Consider the following 19,751-nt stretch of genomic DNA (forward strand, 5'->3'; position numbering starts at 1 on the left):
TGGTTTAGGTCAATTAATTCAAAGAAGGTACATTAGAAAAAAGATCATACAATATCTTTGCAGCTAAACAAGTAAAACCAGTAACTTACCACCACTTAACAGTTTCATCACCAGCCAAAGTTCATCCTTCACCACAAAAGATGTGTAATACGTTACCACATTGGGGTGATTGCATTGACTCATTGCTTGAATTTCTTTCTGTAAGAAATACAAAGACCAACATAACACAGCCAAATATCAGTTCTACTTGTACAGAGAGAAAGTTAATTTCCAAAGTGAAATACTACAACAGAACTGAAGTATGCACAGAATATGCACCAAGGCACCAAATCATTTCAGTTTACCTATCGATCTGCATGCAAGACAAAATATCATTGCAAAGAAAATGAGGGAGGCTTGGCCAGGAGATATAGACATAACTACATCAATTTTCTTCTAAGAACAGCAAAGAAATTTCTGCTGAAGTCCCAAATTCAGAGTGAGCAATGAAGAATGAGCAGTCTCCAAGAGCTGAAGGTGTGGATACAGTCTTGACAAGAAAACACAAGGAAAGATCAAAACCTACTGCATTTCCTGTTCAAAAAGGATACGAAAAGAGTCGAATGGGAGCAGGTAGGAAAGGCGGAAGGAAGCTGTTGGACAAAGGACACAGCACCACTGGCTCAGCTACTGTGGGATGGACAGGTGGACACCAAAGCCACGCAATCAAACAGAAGTGCAAGAGGAAAAAGCAACATTACAGACCAAAAGTCAGAGGAAACAATTGACTAGAGAAGCACACAGTCACCAACAGATGCACAACGTGGCACTACCAAGTAACACCATCTATGACACGCCACAGCTGTACGCATTAAGAATGACTGCCTTGTATCTGCTATTTCAAGCAGAGTCCTTTTTCTATTCATTCTTTCTGTAACACCTTTCTGGCAGCTCTCCTTATCCTGCCAATGCTCTACTTAGCAGTGTTTAGGCCTTCTTTGTATCGGAGGGTTTGGCCTCACACCAATTTAAGCTCCCACAACCCTCCTTCTCCCTCTCCACCTCAGGCCACACAGCCCTGATCCCTAGTGCTAGAGGAGATGCTGCTGGAGGGTGAGCCAGTCAGGGAGCCAAACCAGCTAAAAATCACTCTCTTCCACCTCCCCTCCCTCCCTGAAAAGCAACTGTTTTCAGGGCGACCCATATTACCCGCTTACTCACCAGCACTGGCTCAGGGCAGGCACTAGGGCAGTCCCATTAAAATTCATTACAGCTGTCACAGATGCCATTTTCAACTTGCAACCTCAATTCAGCAGGTGTTTGAAAGAGGGTGGTTTTTTTCCTTATTATTTGCAATGCACTCAAGATCATGGCAACTTTCTAATTAAAAAGTTAATTTTGTGTATTAAAGACAGTGATTTAATCTCGTGATGCATGTTTGTGACTATTAAGTCAGGCAGTAGCTTGACATACACTTTAGCTAGTCCTGTTGTCAGACCTCCTCCTCAGACAACTTCTGAGTCCTAAACCACAGAAGGATGAATGCCTAGACAGTCATGCCATGAGCCTGAATAACTGAGCAATCTGCAAAATAGCTTTTTTTTTGCCCCCTCCCCAGGAGACAGTACATGGAAAACAGAAGAAACATATTTGAGGAACATTTTGCTTTCCCAGAAGACATGTCAGTTTAAACACAGGTCAAATTACTGCCTTCTTAGTACTGCCTTACATCCTTAGTTCAGGTATCCATACTAAATCTTAATAATAACTCTCCCACTCTCTATTATTATTTCATTTCTTACATTTGTACAGTCCTAAAATGACATCTGGCCTTTGATGGCAACCACGAGGCTGTTGTGCCCCCCCCCAGTAAAAAGGAGTTTGACATGCCGTCTTACATTGTTTATGTATTACTGTGCTGGTAATATACCAAGGGCTCAAGAAGTCTACCTGCCACTAGTGGGAGAAAATATACCTCAGCCTTTTTACTCACACATTAATAGTGCAACAATGTAACTAATACTAATTGATTGTGCTAAGCTTTGCGACCTTCAACTGAAAAGTGCTATGAATATTTTGTCTGCCTGCATCAACTCCTGGGCAAAAATTGAGCTACACAGTAACCACGGCCAAAGGCACTTTGTGTCTTAGCTTCAGCGACTTTTTCCAAAGAGAGTCTTTGCAAAACAAAAATAAACATTCAGGAAGCACCCCACAAGAGATAAGGGATTAAATCTTAGTCAGGAAAGTGTTAATTTCAGACATGCAGTTCTTGAGAGCCCCTATCACACACAGAATGGTGAGCCTTCAGAAACTTCAATTACCTGGTTGCAGTGCATGGTATGCACAAATGAGCGAGAAAAGCATTTGCTTAAAATACACTGTCAGAGGAAAAGCTTGCAGCAGGATGTCCCAGAGTCTCCTTCACATTCACATTACCTTAGACATTCAACACCACCAAAGCCATTACAGAACTTTAAATTTGAAGTCTCTCTCTCACCCCTCTGCTTCTCCCTCCCTTGTGCTAGCACAAGAGTGTGTGCACTGCATCAGGAAATACCTCCAGGTTAAAAGCTAACTTCTTTTTAGCCAGGTTATTCCTGATCCAGTTTCACTGAGCAGCTGCACAAAAACATGTGTCAGCCTAAGGGCAGATGGGTCACACAGTTAATAAGCAACTGCAAGACAGCTCCACTCAGAGCTCAGCTGCAGCACCAGCAGAGCTGGGTCCAGCTCCCAGCGACCAGGCGGGTGCCACCACTCTGCGGGTGCTTCCCCGGGAGCTCTTTGAGGGGCTGGGCGTAACACATGGTGGGCTCCTCCAGAGAGCCTGCCTCCCAGGGCTGCCACAGCAAGAATGCAAACAGTTCAGAAAATCTACTCAATCAAATAAGCCATCCTATGGAATATTATTTGGTTTGTAGTGTTGATTATTTCTTCTGTTTTAAAAAACTGGAGGTAAGCAGATGGCAGAAGATACCCAGTCAGGACAATACTAAGGGAACCTTTTCCTTGGCTCGTGAGGTTAAGTTACATTTAGCTTACAATAGTGAGAACACAGGACATCACAGGAAACAGAGTATTGAATTTCAGGAGTTTGGCAGTTTGTGTAACCTTAGTATTATGTAAACTCCCTCCCCCGCTGCCTTTCTATTTTAATTGACATTGGCCCAAGCCCTAAGTCTGCTTACACCGGCACCAAGCTTGCTGCATTTTCCACTTCTCTGAAGGCCACACAGCTGAGAATTTGTGAAGGGTGCCTTTGCACAGCATCCATAAGCAGCAGGACTTTACAAAACAGTATGTTCAGAGGGCAGATAAGAGTTTTAGAATGCCCATGTGCCAAAAGAAACTGTTTGATCAGAAAAAATAAGTGATGAAAAAATTGAGCAGGCTCAAAAATACTGCTAAAAACCCAAAACACAACAGCATTCTAACTATTATTAACAGAAACAAAAATGTTAGTACACTTGTAACAAGAGTTTTTAAGGTCAATGATGCTCTTTTCCATAATAGCATCTCTATTTTAAATCTCTGTTAGAACTGAGTCAGAATAAGTATACTTCCTCTCACAAAAAAAAATAAAAAAAGAAAGAATTATGTATGTGTATGCATGCACATGTGTGTATATGGACATCTAAAAATAAAAGGAATCATAAATATCCCTTTTTTCTTTCTTCCACTCCTAACCAGGAACTCTGAAAGCCAGAATTTATGTTCAGATCAAAACAGATCAACAAATGAAAGAAACACAAAATCAGAACACAGAAAAGCATAAATTGACTTATGTTAAAAAATAAAAAAGATGGTATGGACAGTTGTCTTTGTACCAAAACAAAGCAATATGGGACAAAACCTTCAAGACCTATTGTCTCATTTTGCAGACAGTAGAGACATGTCAGCAGTAAAGATAATCAAGCACTTGCTAAGGTAACTTTGTACAAACTGGCAACTAACTTCTGTCATTTCTCTAGACCACCTGGATATCTCCTGCAGATTTTTGGCAGTTTTGTCTGGTTTTATTTTTTGTAACTTTCAAATCCTTAATTCCATTACAAGTTCAAATTCTAATCAAAAAAGATCAAATTTTGGGCATTTTATATTACAATGACTAGTGTTTCTGGGTTTATAGAAATGTTCTTTATGGGCTGTAGATGTTAATACATCACGCACAGCATCTCGCCTTGGGCTGTTCTCTTTCTAAACACAGTTCAGAATTTATCTTTAGAATTTAACTGACAGAAGCCTCACTACCTCAGAGGTACCTTCTACTACCACAATCCTCTTTTAAAAAACACAACCATGTTCCATACAAACTGTTACATAAACTGAAGGCGAATGCCATCAATCACCATAGGAAGAGCATTTTGGGTCCTCCACTGTAAACAAGCCATCTTATCTGAAGAAACTGGATGGACCATACCCTCTGTATCAAATTCAAGATATCTTTTGCACTGGCAATTCCCTGCTGAGGAGATCATTTCCTTCAGAGGCAGGAATTTCTGCATTAGAAAAAGCCCACAGTCTCTAGGCAGTAGTATAACCTGTGGAACAGAAGAGAGTGTTCTCACTTTTAGAATGGTTTTGTGTCCTTCAACTCTTGTTATGCTGCCTGCATATAAATACGCATTAGTCTTACAAGCACCCAATCTAGGAACATTAGAAAGCAACAGGTTTCATTTTTTAACAGTTCTTTGCAACTCTGTCTGGATTGCCATAACCAGCGCAGAGGAAAAACTCTTGCAGTCCCTTTTACAAAGGGCCTCTTACGGGTCCCTTCCTCCTCTGATCAGTGACCCAAACAAACAGCATTCCTCAAATGGCTTGTTACGGCTTATCAGATAAATGCGTGTTATTAGCTTTAACAAGAGTTTCCTTGTGTAGATGACAGTGTAACCATTCCTACTTTTTCCCTCAGAAGTTATCATTACAAAATGATCCAGCAAGTAGTTTTTGCCATGTTTTGGTGCTTTAGAGATTTTGAGAAGTCCTACTAAATTTTACCTTTGCATTTTAAACAGTGTTTAACCAAAGAAAAATGTATATTTCCTCTGTATTAAGAGACAACCAGACAGTAATCTCTTGAAAATCAAGTCTTCAGAAAGCAAGGGGTAAAGTTCTTCCCACAGCTGGTTATCCCAAGCTTCAAATTTGTACTTCTTGGTTTTGTGGCATTAGAAATTATACATTAGTAACAAATATTTTTAGGGGAAGGGTATATTTCTTCCAGGAATATTTTCAAATCCTTTTTCTTACTATTATCCTGCATAAAATTCTACCCTCGCTCTTATAACCAAGCAAAAACCAAAACCAAAACAGAAGGTAGTCCCCATGTAGTATGTTCCCCTCCGATTTACTTACAAGTAATTCATCCATACTGGTTTGGCATTTTTCTAAGTTGATCCTCTTTATTGCTACACGTTCTTGCCTGGGTTTGCATAGCGCTGCCTGGACAACTGCTGTAGCACCACTACCTGAAAAAGGGCAGAAAAAACCCACTCTTAATATAACAGGAGTTTAAACCAGTAACCAACATAAGGACTCCATTCTGGCAAAGAACTTAAAATCTGCTGTTTATCCTTTTTCAGTCTTTCCACTAGCAAGACTGCTTGCATGCTTCTCAAATGGAGAAGAAAAACTTCGAAGTTTCTGTTTCATAGTTCACAAAAAGTTCTTAAGCTGACAAATTAAAATTTATCAAGTCATACCCACAACCTCAATGCATTTCATATACTTTGGGAACCATTGTGTTTTTGTCTTTGGATACATCTCTTGTAATCAATAACATGACTTGCACAACTAACACATTTAAAACATTGGGGGAAAGGGGATGAGGGAGAGCCGTGCTTTATCAAGTGTTATTTCTTTCTGTTCTTTCAGGTGAGTCCCTGTTTAACCATGGGGTTTTTTTTTTCCCCACTATGCAATGAATAGAAAAATATCAGTAAAATTGCACATGCCACATCTTCTGCAGTTGCATCTGTATTCCTGCTCATTCATCATGATTAGGGTAACATCCTACAAAAATTATGCTGATTCTTGTGAAGAGCACAGGAGGCAAGAGTATCACACCAACAGTAAGATGATGCACGTTTCTGAATGGCCCAGCAGAGAAAGTCAGTCATGCTTATTTGACATGCAAATTACATACAGTCACAGAGCTATACTGATAACAAAGCTTGGTAGAATTGAACGAATAATTTTCTTTAGTATGCTTTATTTGCAAACAGCAGGTGTAGAAGGTCTTGTTGCTTCTTTTATCAAGCACCCACTAGCTTGTCCCAGTCAGTTTTGCATCACTAAATTCATGAAATGATTGCAAGTAATATTCAGAAAGAGTTTTGCCCAGGTTGCACATCTTGCCACCACATTTAATACAGCAATGTGTGCTTCCTCAAAGTAATTATATCATGCTCATTCATGCAGAAATCTAAAATCCCCCAATGAGTAGCTTCTACTTGTAATTCTAAATATTTTAATATAAATTATGGATTTCTGGTAAGTCATGAATTGAGCAACATGTTATACTAGCCTGCTCATACCCTATATTCTGTTTATGCTCAGTAATTGGCATGTCCTAGATGAATACAAATTGTGAACAAAAAGCCTTTTGTTGTCAAGCTCTACAAACATGGATTCAGTTACCAGCCGACTTAAGAACAATTGAGAGCCTTTCCCTCTGCACATCTGAAAACAGCACCGACAATACCTCATGACTGAAAGTTATTGTTCATGTTTTAGTTGCTATTTGCTTAGCTATTTTCATGTATTTTTTGTTCACATGACCTTTTCACTCCAATCACAAAGCTTTTTAACTCAGTGTATGAATTTCATTACAAAATTCTGAGCTCATCTTAAAAAAAGTCTCAACAGAACTAACTAGTCATATTATTGCAGGATGTGGTCACAGACAAATATTGACATGTCCTGTTCCGTCTGCTTACAGAACAAAGCCTTTAAAAATTAAAATAATGTAAGTAATAAAATAATTAATAGAGGTTTCAAAAATTAAATAAGAGATCCCAAGGAAGGAACCACCAAGTCAGCATAGTTCAGCTCAAGTAAGACTCATCTCTTTAACAAAGCTCTCATTCTGCAGACATCAAGACACAAATCTTCTCATTACTTTGGCTATACAGCTGTAGGTTGAGGCAGGGTGAAAAAGGCAAATTTGTAGCTATTAAGGATACAGGAACAAAGACCAAGATTTTCCTTGATGTATCTTTTTCATCTATTCTGGTAGTTGTAGGAAACAACTAGACCTCCGCTGTCAAAATAAATTCATATACAAAGGCCACATAAAGGACAAACAGAAAGAGCACACAGAAAAATTATTCGGCTAACACCTGGATGAAATCCTGGCTGCTTCTTCAAGTTAATGTAAAATGACAATAAGTAACACTTCAAAACATTTGGGAAAAAACAGATTACAAAAAAGAGTCCTGTCACATCCCTGACCCCATCCTGCTATATCACTTCCTTAAGTCCTGCGAGAACCCAAACCAAAGACTATATGCTTACTACTAGTTAAAAACTCATGATTGCAAAACTAATCCTGAGCTACCCTCACACACAAGTTTAAGATCTGTTCCCCTTTTGCCTACTGAAAGAGGACAAGATGAGAGGTTTTAGGACACAAACTAGAGTCTGAAGTTTACTTCTATGAAAAACCTTTCAGTGCATTTCCCTGTGTTTTCTTCTCAGACAGAGATGACTTGCAGTGGAATACTCTTTGCCACAAGAATATGATGCACTGACAATGCAAAAAGCTTTCTATGTTTAGAATAAAGCCAATCTATCTAGGTTTCTTCTTTCTCCTGCCTTTTGAATACTCTACATGATACAGTATTTTGATAGTAAAGGCAATCTGTGCAGACTGTATTCGCAGTGGGACCTATATATAAAAGCCATTTAAAAAAGCAGTTTCAAGTACTGAAGTAGGAGCCAGGCACTTAGTGGCTATATGTCTCCTTCCTCTTAAAGGATATTCCCCTCTCCTCCTCTAGCACACAAGGTGAACAACCAGCAATGAAGATGAGGAAAATCTGCAGCATTCCTGTCTCACCAGAAGACTCCTTCAATCTCAATAGAGATGCCCTTCTCTGGTCTACTAAATAAGCAAAAATGTGAAGTGTTCCAGAGGAGTAGCTGCTATAAACAGGACTACCTAGATAGGCATTTCAGTTGAGAGATAACAGACTACATGAGTAATGCGCAATCATACAGTGAAACCAAATTTTCACAGACACAACTATTTAGCATAACAAATTAGGGCCATGGGAAATGACTGCATAGAACAGATCACAGTCAACCATTCCTTGTCAGAAGGCATGACTTGTTCGGGTATGCTGAACCTTACGAGTCTTCCACAGCCTAACTCTCCCAGCAGAGAACACCCTAACTACACCACAACTAAAGAAAAGACTGGTTTTAGCATCCAGCCTCTATTAAGGAAACTGTAGTATAATAAAAGCTCAGGCTGGATAAACCATGAGGCCTTTAGATCAAGCTGTCTCCTGCAGAAGGAGGACAAAGGATTAACAGTGGTCAGGCTCAAAAAAAAGAGCTTTGTAAGAAATATGTTTTTTCCACTACTGGAAAAGTCCTTCTCCTGCTACAGACAAGCTCTCTTCACCAATTTCAAAAGTTGGCAGAGAAATAAGGCAGCTTCAGTCCACATTAAGATACCTAATACTCTGATTTCACAATGGTCAACAGGTCAGAGAGTTTCATCTTGTCCTCAACATTTTTTGCTGCCATCCTTCTCTCTAGTGCAAGCATGCCCTCACAGCCAACCTGTTCCTTCATGCTATGGACATGCACACCCTACCACCCTGCCCTCAGCACAGCAGACCCATTCGAAATGCTTTTAACTATAATATTTGGGTTCATGCAACAGAAACATTCTCAAGAACAATTACATATGACCACACTTCTTCTGAAAGGGCATAACCGAAAAGTAGTTTTCTACATTGCACTTTGCAAATGCTTCCAAGAAAGCATACAAAAACCCCGCAAACACAAATACTCATCCAGGATTTAAGCATAAGTGAGTAAGTTCCTTCAAGCTGTTCTTGAAAAATAAAGGTATTTTTTCTCTCTTTTTTTTAATACAGGCACTTAACCTTCATGATACCTGTCACCAGCTAACAAAGAGAAGAAGAAGGGTCTTTGAACAAGTGTGATCAACAACTGATACTAACATTTAATTTTTATCTACCCTCCACTAATCTGGTCTCAAAAAGACAGTGAGGTGAGATGACTGGACTGTACCACTTGCACATCACACATGCACACATCCTTCTTCATACAAGCATGTAACAGTTCATTTATTCTCTGTTATGTATAAAGGTCTGACACTTTCCACTAATTCACCACAGCACAGTAACCCTATTCAAAATAGATCTAGAACTATGCCATCCAATTTTCTTCTGAAAAACAAAAGTCAGTAAACTTATTGCCCCATAATAATTCACCAAGTCTTTTTCTAGTAGTTCCATGTTACTCTACAGTATGCCAACACAAACCTTTTTTGAAGATTTCTGCATTCATTAGGTCCCTTCAGACACCCTACCCAAAGACACCTTTCTCAGCCCCACAGTTGTTTCACCTAATCTCTGAAGATAATGTAATCTGTTGGCAACGCTGAGTTTTCTCATTGACTAGGTATCTGAAGGGTTAGGCAGCAGTCGTAATTGGAAAAGATTAAATACCTTATCTCAGAATCTATACAAATTCTCACATGCTGACCTACACCATCGACATTTTTATACCTCTTCCGCTTCCCCAGCATACAGACATCTCCTATTAAATGTAGCTGACACCACACAAATTTTAAGTCAGCCTCAAATCCAAGACTGTCTGTAAAAGAAGTCCATACTAAACAGAATAAAATCTGTGAAAACGGATTAAACAGCTATAAAAGTATTTTTATTTAATCTTTCAAACAGTCCAGTTCTGAAGAACAGAGTCCCATAGGTAATTCTCAAATGCAGCTCATACACAACGTAACTGCAGAACTCCTTTTGCATAGAGCAGAATGCACTTGTAAACACAAACTATACCTGCACAAATGGAGTCATAAATCATGGGGGGTTTTATGTAACATGCAAAGCACCTGTGCTTATATACAAGCTCTGAAAGTTATATTTTATATGTTGTATATTGCATGCAATAATGGGTAGCATATTTCAAGCACTACTACATATGTGTTATGAACTGACCAGTACTTCAACATATACTGTAGCAGCATCGAGCAAAACTAATTTATTCAGTCTCAAAAGAATCAATCCTGTTGGTGGCAAAGCAATACTTTTGGTTAAGAAATCGAGAACAAATAAACTTTAATTTCTTTCAGTTTCTAGCTTTTACCCCACAATACTCTAGAGATCTTTCAGTATTACCCATTTTCTTTCATATTGCTTCCACTGACTAAAATAAGTTATAAATCACCTCATTAAAGCTCATTTAGACCACTATACTAAACTCTAAAACTGGCTGAAATTTAATTTCTTCACAGAAAATGAACTCATCATTTCCCTCTCCATCTTCACAAAACAAATGCTTCTGTTCTTAAGAACTTCAGGATAACCACATAGATACAATTTACTAACAACTCCTGCCTACTTTGTGTTCTTAATTCATGCTGAGATCAAATCTCTCCCCTCAGAACTCACTTGAATACTAGTTTGCTAGCCATTAGGTTTATGACATAATTCACTTAAAATACACTAAGTGTTCTACCAAATCCATACCCATACATAGAACTGCTACTTCTGCATTTTCATTATTCAACCATTAATCTCATTAATTCTTCATGGAGCCATACAAAATTAATTTGTTCTGCACCTGGACATTTAAAAACATCACCATTATGGCTACAGAATCACTGGGTTATCCAATTGCTGTATTTGACTTTTCGTGGGACAGTAGCTCACACAAAGTCTTTGAAGTCTAGCTTATCCCAGACTACTTTTCAAAAGCAAGTTGCATGAATAAACCAGAAAAAAAAAACCACACTCTCCAAAGATTATAAAGGTCTACAAATACTTCTGTGACCCCACTGAAGTCTTAGAGAAGTAGCTTAAATGTCCACGTCAAAATTATGATGCATTATAGAAAATGTACAAGAGAATTTCTATGCAAGCGGTGAAACAACCAGTACTAAAGCTAAGATACAGCAAGCTTGACATCATATTCTGCATGAAGGAAAAAAAAACAAACAAACGCAGGGGGATTCACAATCAGCAATAAAACCCCATATAAAAGAAAAACAGGGGCAGGAGAGAATGAGTAGGTTTTTTTAACTATTCTCTTTATTCCCTGCCCCCCCCCACAGTAAAGGACTGGTTATATCAGATATGTTGGCTAGATACATTGTAGGAAATATTTTGAGGTTTGCTATGCAGTACCATGCTACAAGTCCCTCCCTGTCAAGTCTGCAGAACACAATAAAGAAATTCTTCTGCCATGAGCACATGATAACAGGAATCTACCTTCTTGAACACAGAGGTTTCTAAAATCAGGGTACAGCAAATAATTATCAATCACAAACTAATTATTCAGGAAATAAGACAAATCAACAGTATACAAGAAAGTGGAGAACCTGTACTGATGATCTGGAAAATATAAGTCTTCTTTTCTCCACCGTATGCCCAGACACACCATGTTGCTGTAACTCTTCTGAAATGTCTGTCTTATCTGAAGAATAATCAGCTATCACCACCAGTCATGGTTTAAAAATGTTAAAAGAGCTCTGCTCAGACTGACAGAGACATTAAAGAAATCTGTGGCTAGATAGTGAAACCAGACATATTTGGATTAGACATAAGTTTAATTTATTTATTTAATAATTAATAAGATTTTTTTTATCTATTTATCTGCATTCAGATTTGAAATAAAGTATCAGCATAAGTGATGGCTTTTTGCTTTCAGACACCTGCTTGGTAAGGTGACTTCTGTCCATGGCCATACAGAGCTCAGCACTTGCCAGTTTGGTACAATGTCATCAACACACTAAGGTCAGATCTGAATGTCCAGGAATGACCGTTAACTATGTGTGGGCATTCAGGTAAACCTGGCAATAAGCACACAGTTTGGAAAGGGGCAGGTGGAAATAAAAAACAGAGACCATGGCCACTACCTCCTTCCACCTCAAGACTGTCCACTTCCCTCTGTTCCCATCCTGTCTCTCCCAACAGATACCGACAAGTGCTGATGTTAACCCCTAGCCTGAGAATTTTTTTTTCCCCTTTGTCAGAGAGGCTTTATTTAGTGCAACTCTATCAAAACAAGGCAAATAGATGAATAACCAAAAACATAACCACTGTTGAAGCTCAGCAGAAATAAAGCTGTGCCTCACTACTAGAGAAATATATCCTGGTACGCATACAGTTATGTTCCATACTGCACACAGTCTTGCCTTTGAAGCTACAGTAGTAAGACAGCCAGTATCCCAGCTCCCTTACCAGTTTTCCAATCCAATATACTATATTTAGTGCAGAACACGGTTTTATCCCCCTGTGCTATCATGATTAGTGTTCAAAGTAACAAAAACACAGCAGGAGACAGGGTTAGCAACCTGCCTGACAGCCCAACGTTTCAACACTGAGAAACTTTTAGCCTTATCAATCACAAAAATAAGATACACCACATGACAAAAATACATTCCTGTGCTTCTTTTAAGAAGATACTTACGAAGAAATTCAAGTCTTCTAGGTAAGATAAGGTGCTAAAAAGGCTGAGGATCAACTTTTAGGAGTGTATCAGACAGTAACCACAATGCTTTTCCTTTTGCCCATCTTTGAACAGGAAGCTGCATAGATTCCAAACACTCCTTAGTGCTTGATGCTGGAAGGTGTAAATGTGTTGCAAAGGAAAGTGTACTGATAGCAAATATCTGGGCAGTTTAATGCTCATCTGTGTGTGTCATCATCAAAATTACCTTTTAACTAAGAACTCCATGGCCTTGAGTCCTCTTACATGCTAGTTGTGGAGCTCACAGGGAGCCGTGTACATTTCCAGACTTGGTATGAGAGCACCTCCCACTCTGAAGCAATCCACATCAAGGAAATGTCACCACCACAGCAGGTAAGGAAAACCTAAACAAGGGCAGTCCACCTGCAGCAGGTGTTGTCTTCTCCTTGTCATTTAAAATGGATGAATCATCTAAAAGTTGAAGGGCAACTATACCGACCCAAATTAGACTATCTAGGCAAACCCTGTATTATCAACACTACCCAAGATTAAATTCCTTTTGCTCTGCTCCACATCTCCAATATCTTCACAAGAAGTGTTATTTATAGGTGAAAAAAGCATGCATTTAAAAAATCCAATATCATCACTGCTTCAGAAATTGCAGTCATCAGTGGAATTTGCCTCATGGAGGTGTCAGGATAAGACTGGTTTGACTGGAACCCCCTGCTCCTGACCCCTGATAATGTGGTCAGCATAACTAACACCATTTTATAAGGCAAGGAGCCATTCTCTGTGACTCAGCAGGTCACATATTCATTCCCTTTCCTGTAATTACCAGGCCCTGAAGGTCCTGTGAACCAAGCAGGAAAAAAAAAAAAAAAAAAAAAAAAAAAAAAAGGAAAAAAAATAAAAAAAGGGAGAGAGAAAATAGGGATTTCTTCTTCCCCTCTCTACCAGCCTCCAGATTCCTGGGCACCAGGCCGATTACTCCCTGTTTTATCAGCCTTGAAGGTCCCAGGCACCGGGCCAAGCTGGTGCTGGTGATGACCTTGTCACAGCACACACAGCACTGTCCATAAAATCAATCACTTACAAGTCCTGAGTGAAATGCAACCAAAGTATCTCTGTTCCAGTTTGCAGAACTTATATTTTCCTCACAACTATCACAGTTTTCAGGCCTGCTTGGGGTATCTTATCATCATTTTATATACCTAATACACTTATACGCCCTTCACTATCATTTTTCCCAGGTTGTGATTATGAAATAATATAAAGTACTGCATTTTAGGAGCTTAATGAACTAAAGAGTATGAAACTGAACTTAGCAGTGAAAAGTCAAGTTCTATATCTGGAATGATCTTTCAATCACATTACCTTCCATGTGAGGTGCCATTGTTAAAAATGAAAAAAGTGAAACAAGGTGTTACATATAAGAGTAAAATAAACTATACTCCATTTCAATATTAATTTTACTGTAATTTACAAAAGTTGCAGAATGGGAACTGATAATTCGATGCCACCAAAAAATAGCTTGTATCACGTCAGAGAGCAAAGAGGTTGCTTCGCAGTACTCACCTAACAAATGCCTAAAACTCCTCTACTTGCACATAAGGGTAACGTGTGAATTCACTAAATTTACAGTCTAGGAGATATGTGTGCCTTTGTATAACGAGCACTATTACACATAACCATCCATTACTTAAAGAGATTTAAAGGAATACTTTTCTTTGGGCATGATGAAAAATAGCTAACTAAAGACATCCATTTAAGCCCAGTACCCAGGGGAAAAAAGATCTACTCTGTTACATTGTCATTAGGTCAGTTTATGTAAAAGAATATGAGGTCAGGAGCATAGATCATCTTTAAAGCTTCTCTGAAAGGACTCTTGAGAAGACCAAAACAAAGAACTGAGCCACACGTAATAATGGCACATATGCAAGAGGTATTATTATCTGTTAGACTGGCTCATGAGACAGAAGAGGGGTAAGAAAAGCTCTGAGGTGCCTAAGCCCTTCTCCAATTAACATTTGTTTTGTAATCAGATCTTCACTGGCTTCGTGCAAAACAAAAAAGACTCCAACCTCACTCACGCTGCAAATTCGTTAGGGAAGAAGAAACAGAACAAATAGCAGCAAAAGAACTTGCAGCAGGCTTTTCCACCCAGGCTTCCGCTGCTCTTGCAGCACGACCAGCAGCACAGCCCCAGCCAACACACTGCAGGCAGGAGCCAGCCCCAGGTGCACAGTCGCACTGGGACCTTCCTATGATAAGGAGAAATGTACTATACTTGATACAAATAAATCCAACGAATCCCTATTCATTCTGCATTTTCCCAACAAAAGGCATGACAGAGTTGGAGCAAAGGATAAGACTTGGTTTAAGAATTTATTACAAACACTACAATGGATTTTGTCTGTCTTTTATTATTATCCATTCATCCTCACAATTTAGGCCAGATAATCAGCTCATAATGTAAACTCTTCAGGCATTTTTCCTTACAGTTGTACAAAAAACTTGAAGTCAAATTCATAGAACCAAAAGCCATAGGAAAGAATATCCATATAAAACAGAGACAATTTCTTGCCATTTTAACATGGAATCATTTCAGTTGTTGGAAGAAACCCTCAGGATCATCGAGTCCAACCATAACCTAATCTAACTCTAGCACTAAAAAAAACATGCTGTGGTTAAGTGACAGACTACATCAGTGACCTAACAGGTTTAACTTTTTTAATTTAAACTTTTTATCATCATTCATATAGTGTTGCATAGAGGAAAAAAGAGGAGGAAAAGAAGCAAACACCAAATCTTGAAGTATGTGTAAGAGGGCTTGACAAGTTTCTGGTTTTACAGTGTTTAACAACACTACGTGAATTTTTCTCACATTTTGAGAGAATAATAAATTTGTTCTTACCAGGTCAATCCAAAAGTATATTTTTCACATCATTGCTTACAACATACTTTTTTAAAAGCTTGTTTATTTTAAATCACAGACTTCAACCTATCTGTTATCAAAGAGAAAAAGCAAAATCTCCAGGTCTCTTGTAGAAGAGGGGGTTTCTACAAGAAATCTGAGAGATCCTCCTCTAGCTAAATAGCCCACCAGAAAGCATACCAGCAGGGGGCATTTCATTTTTCCTTCATTGATCTGAAGAAGCATAAACACTTCATGCAGACACATACACAACAAAAAGTAGCTTTTTTTCTACACTCATTTGAAAAGTTGCTAAAATAAACTTCCTTATCATTCATTCAGCTGCACAACAAAATAATAGTGGGTAATAAATCACAACGTAAACCAAAGAAGTGTATCTAGAAGAGAAAGGGAAAGTTGACATAACTTTTCCCTTACAAATTTTGTATCTGAGTTTGTTGTTTCAAAGGTGTAGAGTTTTATCCGAAGGTGAACAATCAACACAAAAGTTTCACAGGAAAATCTTAACTATAACATTTCAAGTATTAGAAATTTAGAAATACATGTATCAGGATGCAGTTCTTATTCAAGGGCAAAGCCTCCCCATCAGAGAGAAGAGAAATTAAAAATTTCAGGAGAGTAGAAAAAGCAGAGAAATAACCAACAGAGGATAAAGTAAGTGAAGTTAGAGGGGAAATCCAAAAAAAAGTACGAACCTGCACTTACTACTATTTGGTTGCCTGTACATTTGCATTTTGGTTTAGAGCAAATAGGGCAGTTTTGAAGTGAATACCTTCTACTTGATCTTCTTCACAAAGCTTTAGTTTGCTTTGTAGTGGCTCCTGAATGTGCAAAATTCCTTTTGGAGGAACCTGAGCTGGAAGTTCTGCTTCAGCAGAAACATGTTCTAGCCCCAGAAAGACACAATGATTCAGACCGGTCTTTGGATATTTTCAGAAAACAAGGACAGCTAGTATGTTTGGTCCAAGGAACTGGTGTATTTCTTGCTCAAAGTAAAACTCCAATCCCAAACACATTGTAGAGGCCTCAATATTAACTGATTCTCTCATCTGCTCCCATTTCACCAGAAATTTACAGATGTAGACACAACTAAGATACTAAAGAAATTTCATCGTGGAACCAATTTGTAATCCACAAATGTTCTCCAAATCTGCCTTCCTGTTAGCAGGGACACTTTTGTCAGAGTTGCTTCTATAATTCAAGATGCTCTTTGAAAGAACAAACTGCCAAACAAGTATTTTTCTGCTGTTTCACACAAAGATACCACCAAAAATTGCTTCAAACCATGGAATCACAGCATCATTTATGTTGAAAGTGTCCTCTAGAGATGATCTAGTCCAATGGCCCAGCTCCAAAAGGGTCAGCTGAAAGAGGTTGCCCAGCCAGGTTCTGAGTATCTCCACAGATGGAGACTGTGCCAGCTCTCCAGGCAACCTGTTGTCCTGGTTGATCACACTCGCAGTAAAGGTTTTCTTGTGTTAAGAAAGAGATTCATCATTTTTGTGTCCATTGCCTCCTGCCCTGTCTGTGGGCACTACTGAGAAGAGTCTGCCTCCCTCTTCTTCATTCCCTCCCGTCATGTATTCATACATATTTATAAGATCCCCCTGAGCCTTCTTTTTGCCTAACTAGTCCCAGCTCTTGGCCTCAAATGAAAGATGCTCCAGTCCCTTAAACACCTCTGTGGCCATGGACATGCTGATGTTTTGCAGGCTCACGCCTGAAGTGCAAAGCTGAGGAAAATCTCTGTTAACAGAAACTCCCTGAACAGGTTTATTTTATCCAAGCTGAAACATGACCAGCAGAGCTAAGGTTTCTACTGTTTCCCATCTCTTTCTTACCTGCTTGTCCAAACCTCATTCAGCTGTGAGTTTTCAGACCACCACATAGAAAAGCCCCATAGTAACATACTCTGAATAACATATCTGGAAGAAACTGCTATTTTGAGAAACAGCTGTCTATACAACAAAGATCTATAAGGAAAAATAAAAAATAAATTACCTTTTTGTATTCAGGAAGAAAAAGTTAACCTAGCAGTTAATTTGAATCATACTCTAAAACAGCAATGACATGTTATCCTAACAAATGTAGGTGCATGACACTGCCTCAGAAATGAAGCTTTTCCTTCAAAGTTCACAGATGTAAGGAAACTTCTTTCTCCAATACTCTACTACAGAATGAGGTCTTCATAATAAAATCCAAAATAAAAACAAAACCCCTTTCCTACCACCTGTTCTACTACGATCTTTAAATACTTTATTATGTCACATCGTTGGATATATTTCCTCTTAAGATAGATAAACTGCAAAATCTAATTTTTAGTTAAAATATTTGCAGAAAATAAACAGGGATTTTGATTCACCCTGTTGTTTCATCATCAATACAGAAGCCATTATTCAATACGCATACAAATTCTTGTATCTAAAAGACAAAACTCACACTAGAAATGGTTCTGCATAACTACGCTAGACCTCGTTATCTGGTATTCACTGTGGGACCAAAAGTTACTTTCATGGGGTATTACCTGAACTCCACAGAACTCTGCTTACCTCCAACTTACACAAGCAGGATAAAGTGAAGATTTGCTATGCTGGACCAGATTTCCTGCCTAGAAAAAACTCTTAAAAGAGATGACTGTTCATTTCTGAAGTAGCACTATAAACAAATGCTGGTGTTGATTTAGTTGGCATATTTTATTGTTTCTCATTTAGTTTGAAAGTAAACACTTGGAACAATTCTAATACCATGAATGCAATATTTTCCAAGTCTTCCGGATGTCACCACATAGTGCATCATTCTCTTCTGAGAATGAAGAACAGCAATCGACCAAAACAAAGGGAGTATTGCTGCTGTACTGCGATGACGATCTCTAATTAATACTGCAGTGTTGAGCTACAAAGCATCTTTAGCTAGTTCACCCCAAGAGAATGTGCCTGTTGGAATTTGAGTCTATCGTGGCCACACACGACAAGCAAAAAAAACTTACCCGTTTCTTATCCTGCTTCTCATGAAAAAACAGAGCAATATAAATGCTATCATACAATTAAATTTCATCAAGTGATTCTAATCTAATTCTAATAAAGTTCCTATTATTAGTCTGAAGTGGTTCAGAGGCTGGAAGCACAGGACACTAACAGGAAAGTTTCAGTTAAGTCCCTGTAGTAGAAGGGGAAGGTAACGTTATAACTGAATTGTGATCCTTCTGAATCTAAATATGTTTCTTCTCAGAAGTCTAAAGCTATAGCTCAAGCTTATAATCTTGTCAATATTACTCTTAAAGGACACAAACCATGATCAACAAGTAAACACACAACACTTCTCTAATCTGTTAAATTAGCTATTTTTGTACTACTACCCTGAAGCACGTATACTTGGCACATAGTTTGCTTACATCTATAATAATTTCTTTCTATTAAGAAAACCCTCAGACATTCAACATTGATCTTGACCCTCAAGACCTTAAGTTCACACTATTTCTGAAAGAATTACTAGGAACACAGAAAACCTTCCCATTTTCAGTCTGCTTCTAGTCCTCATTTCTATTTTAGTGTGTTGGCATAGCTCAGCTTAAAAGCCAGGTAACATAGTCATTACATCAGCCTGTAGGACCATCAAGTTTCAACCATATTTTACTTCTGATCAGAATACCTCAGAGGCAGTTAAACACCCACAGGAATAATTAGGCTAATAAAACAATTCAGAATTTGTTGATCATGAAGACAAAGGATTAATGGAGACAGCTTATTTATCATAGTGGAGTTTCACCAAACTGTTGAGTGAAGTCACATAGTCAAATACCTTGGGGCAAAGCACTGGAAACATTAATTCTATCAATGCCACAAACTTAATACTTCAGCTAACAAACACACACTGTTCAAACCCTTCACTGAGCTTGTCTTCAGAGCAAACAGCAGGACCGTCACAAATAGCAACCCTGGAAAATCACGCGTGGGAATTTTTCAGACTCTTTAAAAACCCGCCACCTTTAGCAGCATTGTCAGCATCTCCAGACTGCCATGGAAACTTTATGCAAAACAGTCACCAGTCAGCTGAAGTCTACCTAAACGTCAGGAAGCATGCAAACTTCCCCATCAAGATGAAGCTTCTTCCCCTTTACTGCCACTCCCCAGCTATCTATTCT

The 19,751-nt window shown here is 38.6% G+C and overlaps 1 protein-coding gene across 5 annotated transcripts in view; it reads right to left on the bottom strand.

Moving 5' to 3' along the window:
* The window catches only part of STK39 (serine/threonine kinase 39), a 101,661-nt gene that overhangs the window by 72,808 nt on the left and 9,102 nt on the right, over positions 1-19,751 (bottom strand). For 2 of the 5 annotated variants that reach the window (XM_065069750.1, XM_065069752.1), the window contains exons 2-4: positions 5,341-5,453; positions 4,332-4,523; positions 90-198 (exon numbers count right to left, since the gene is read on the bottom strand). In XM_065069750.1, coding sequence (XP_064925822.1) covers positions 90-198; positions 4,332-4,523; positions 5,341-5,453 — 414 coding nt within the window. Of the gene's footprint in view, positions 1-89; positions 199-4,331; positions 4,524-5,340; positions 5,454-19,751 lie in introns of those variants that run through there. The other 3 variants (XM_065069751.1, XM_065069753.1, XM_021291371.2) reach the window with 2 other exon arrangements.

This window comes from Columba livia, chromosome 7, assembly GCF_036013475.1.
Source record: "Columba livia isolate bColLiv1 breed racing homer chromosome 7, bColLiv1.pat.W.v2, whole genome shotgun sequence".
Classification (NCBI taxonomy): Eukaryota; Metazoa; Chordata; class Aves; order Columbiformes; family Columbidae; genus Columba; species Columba livia.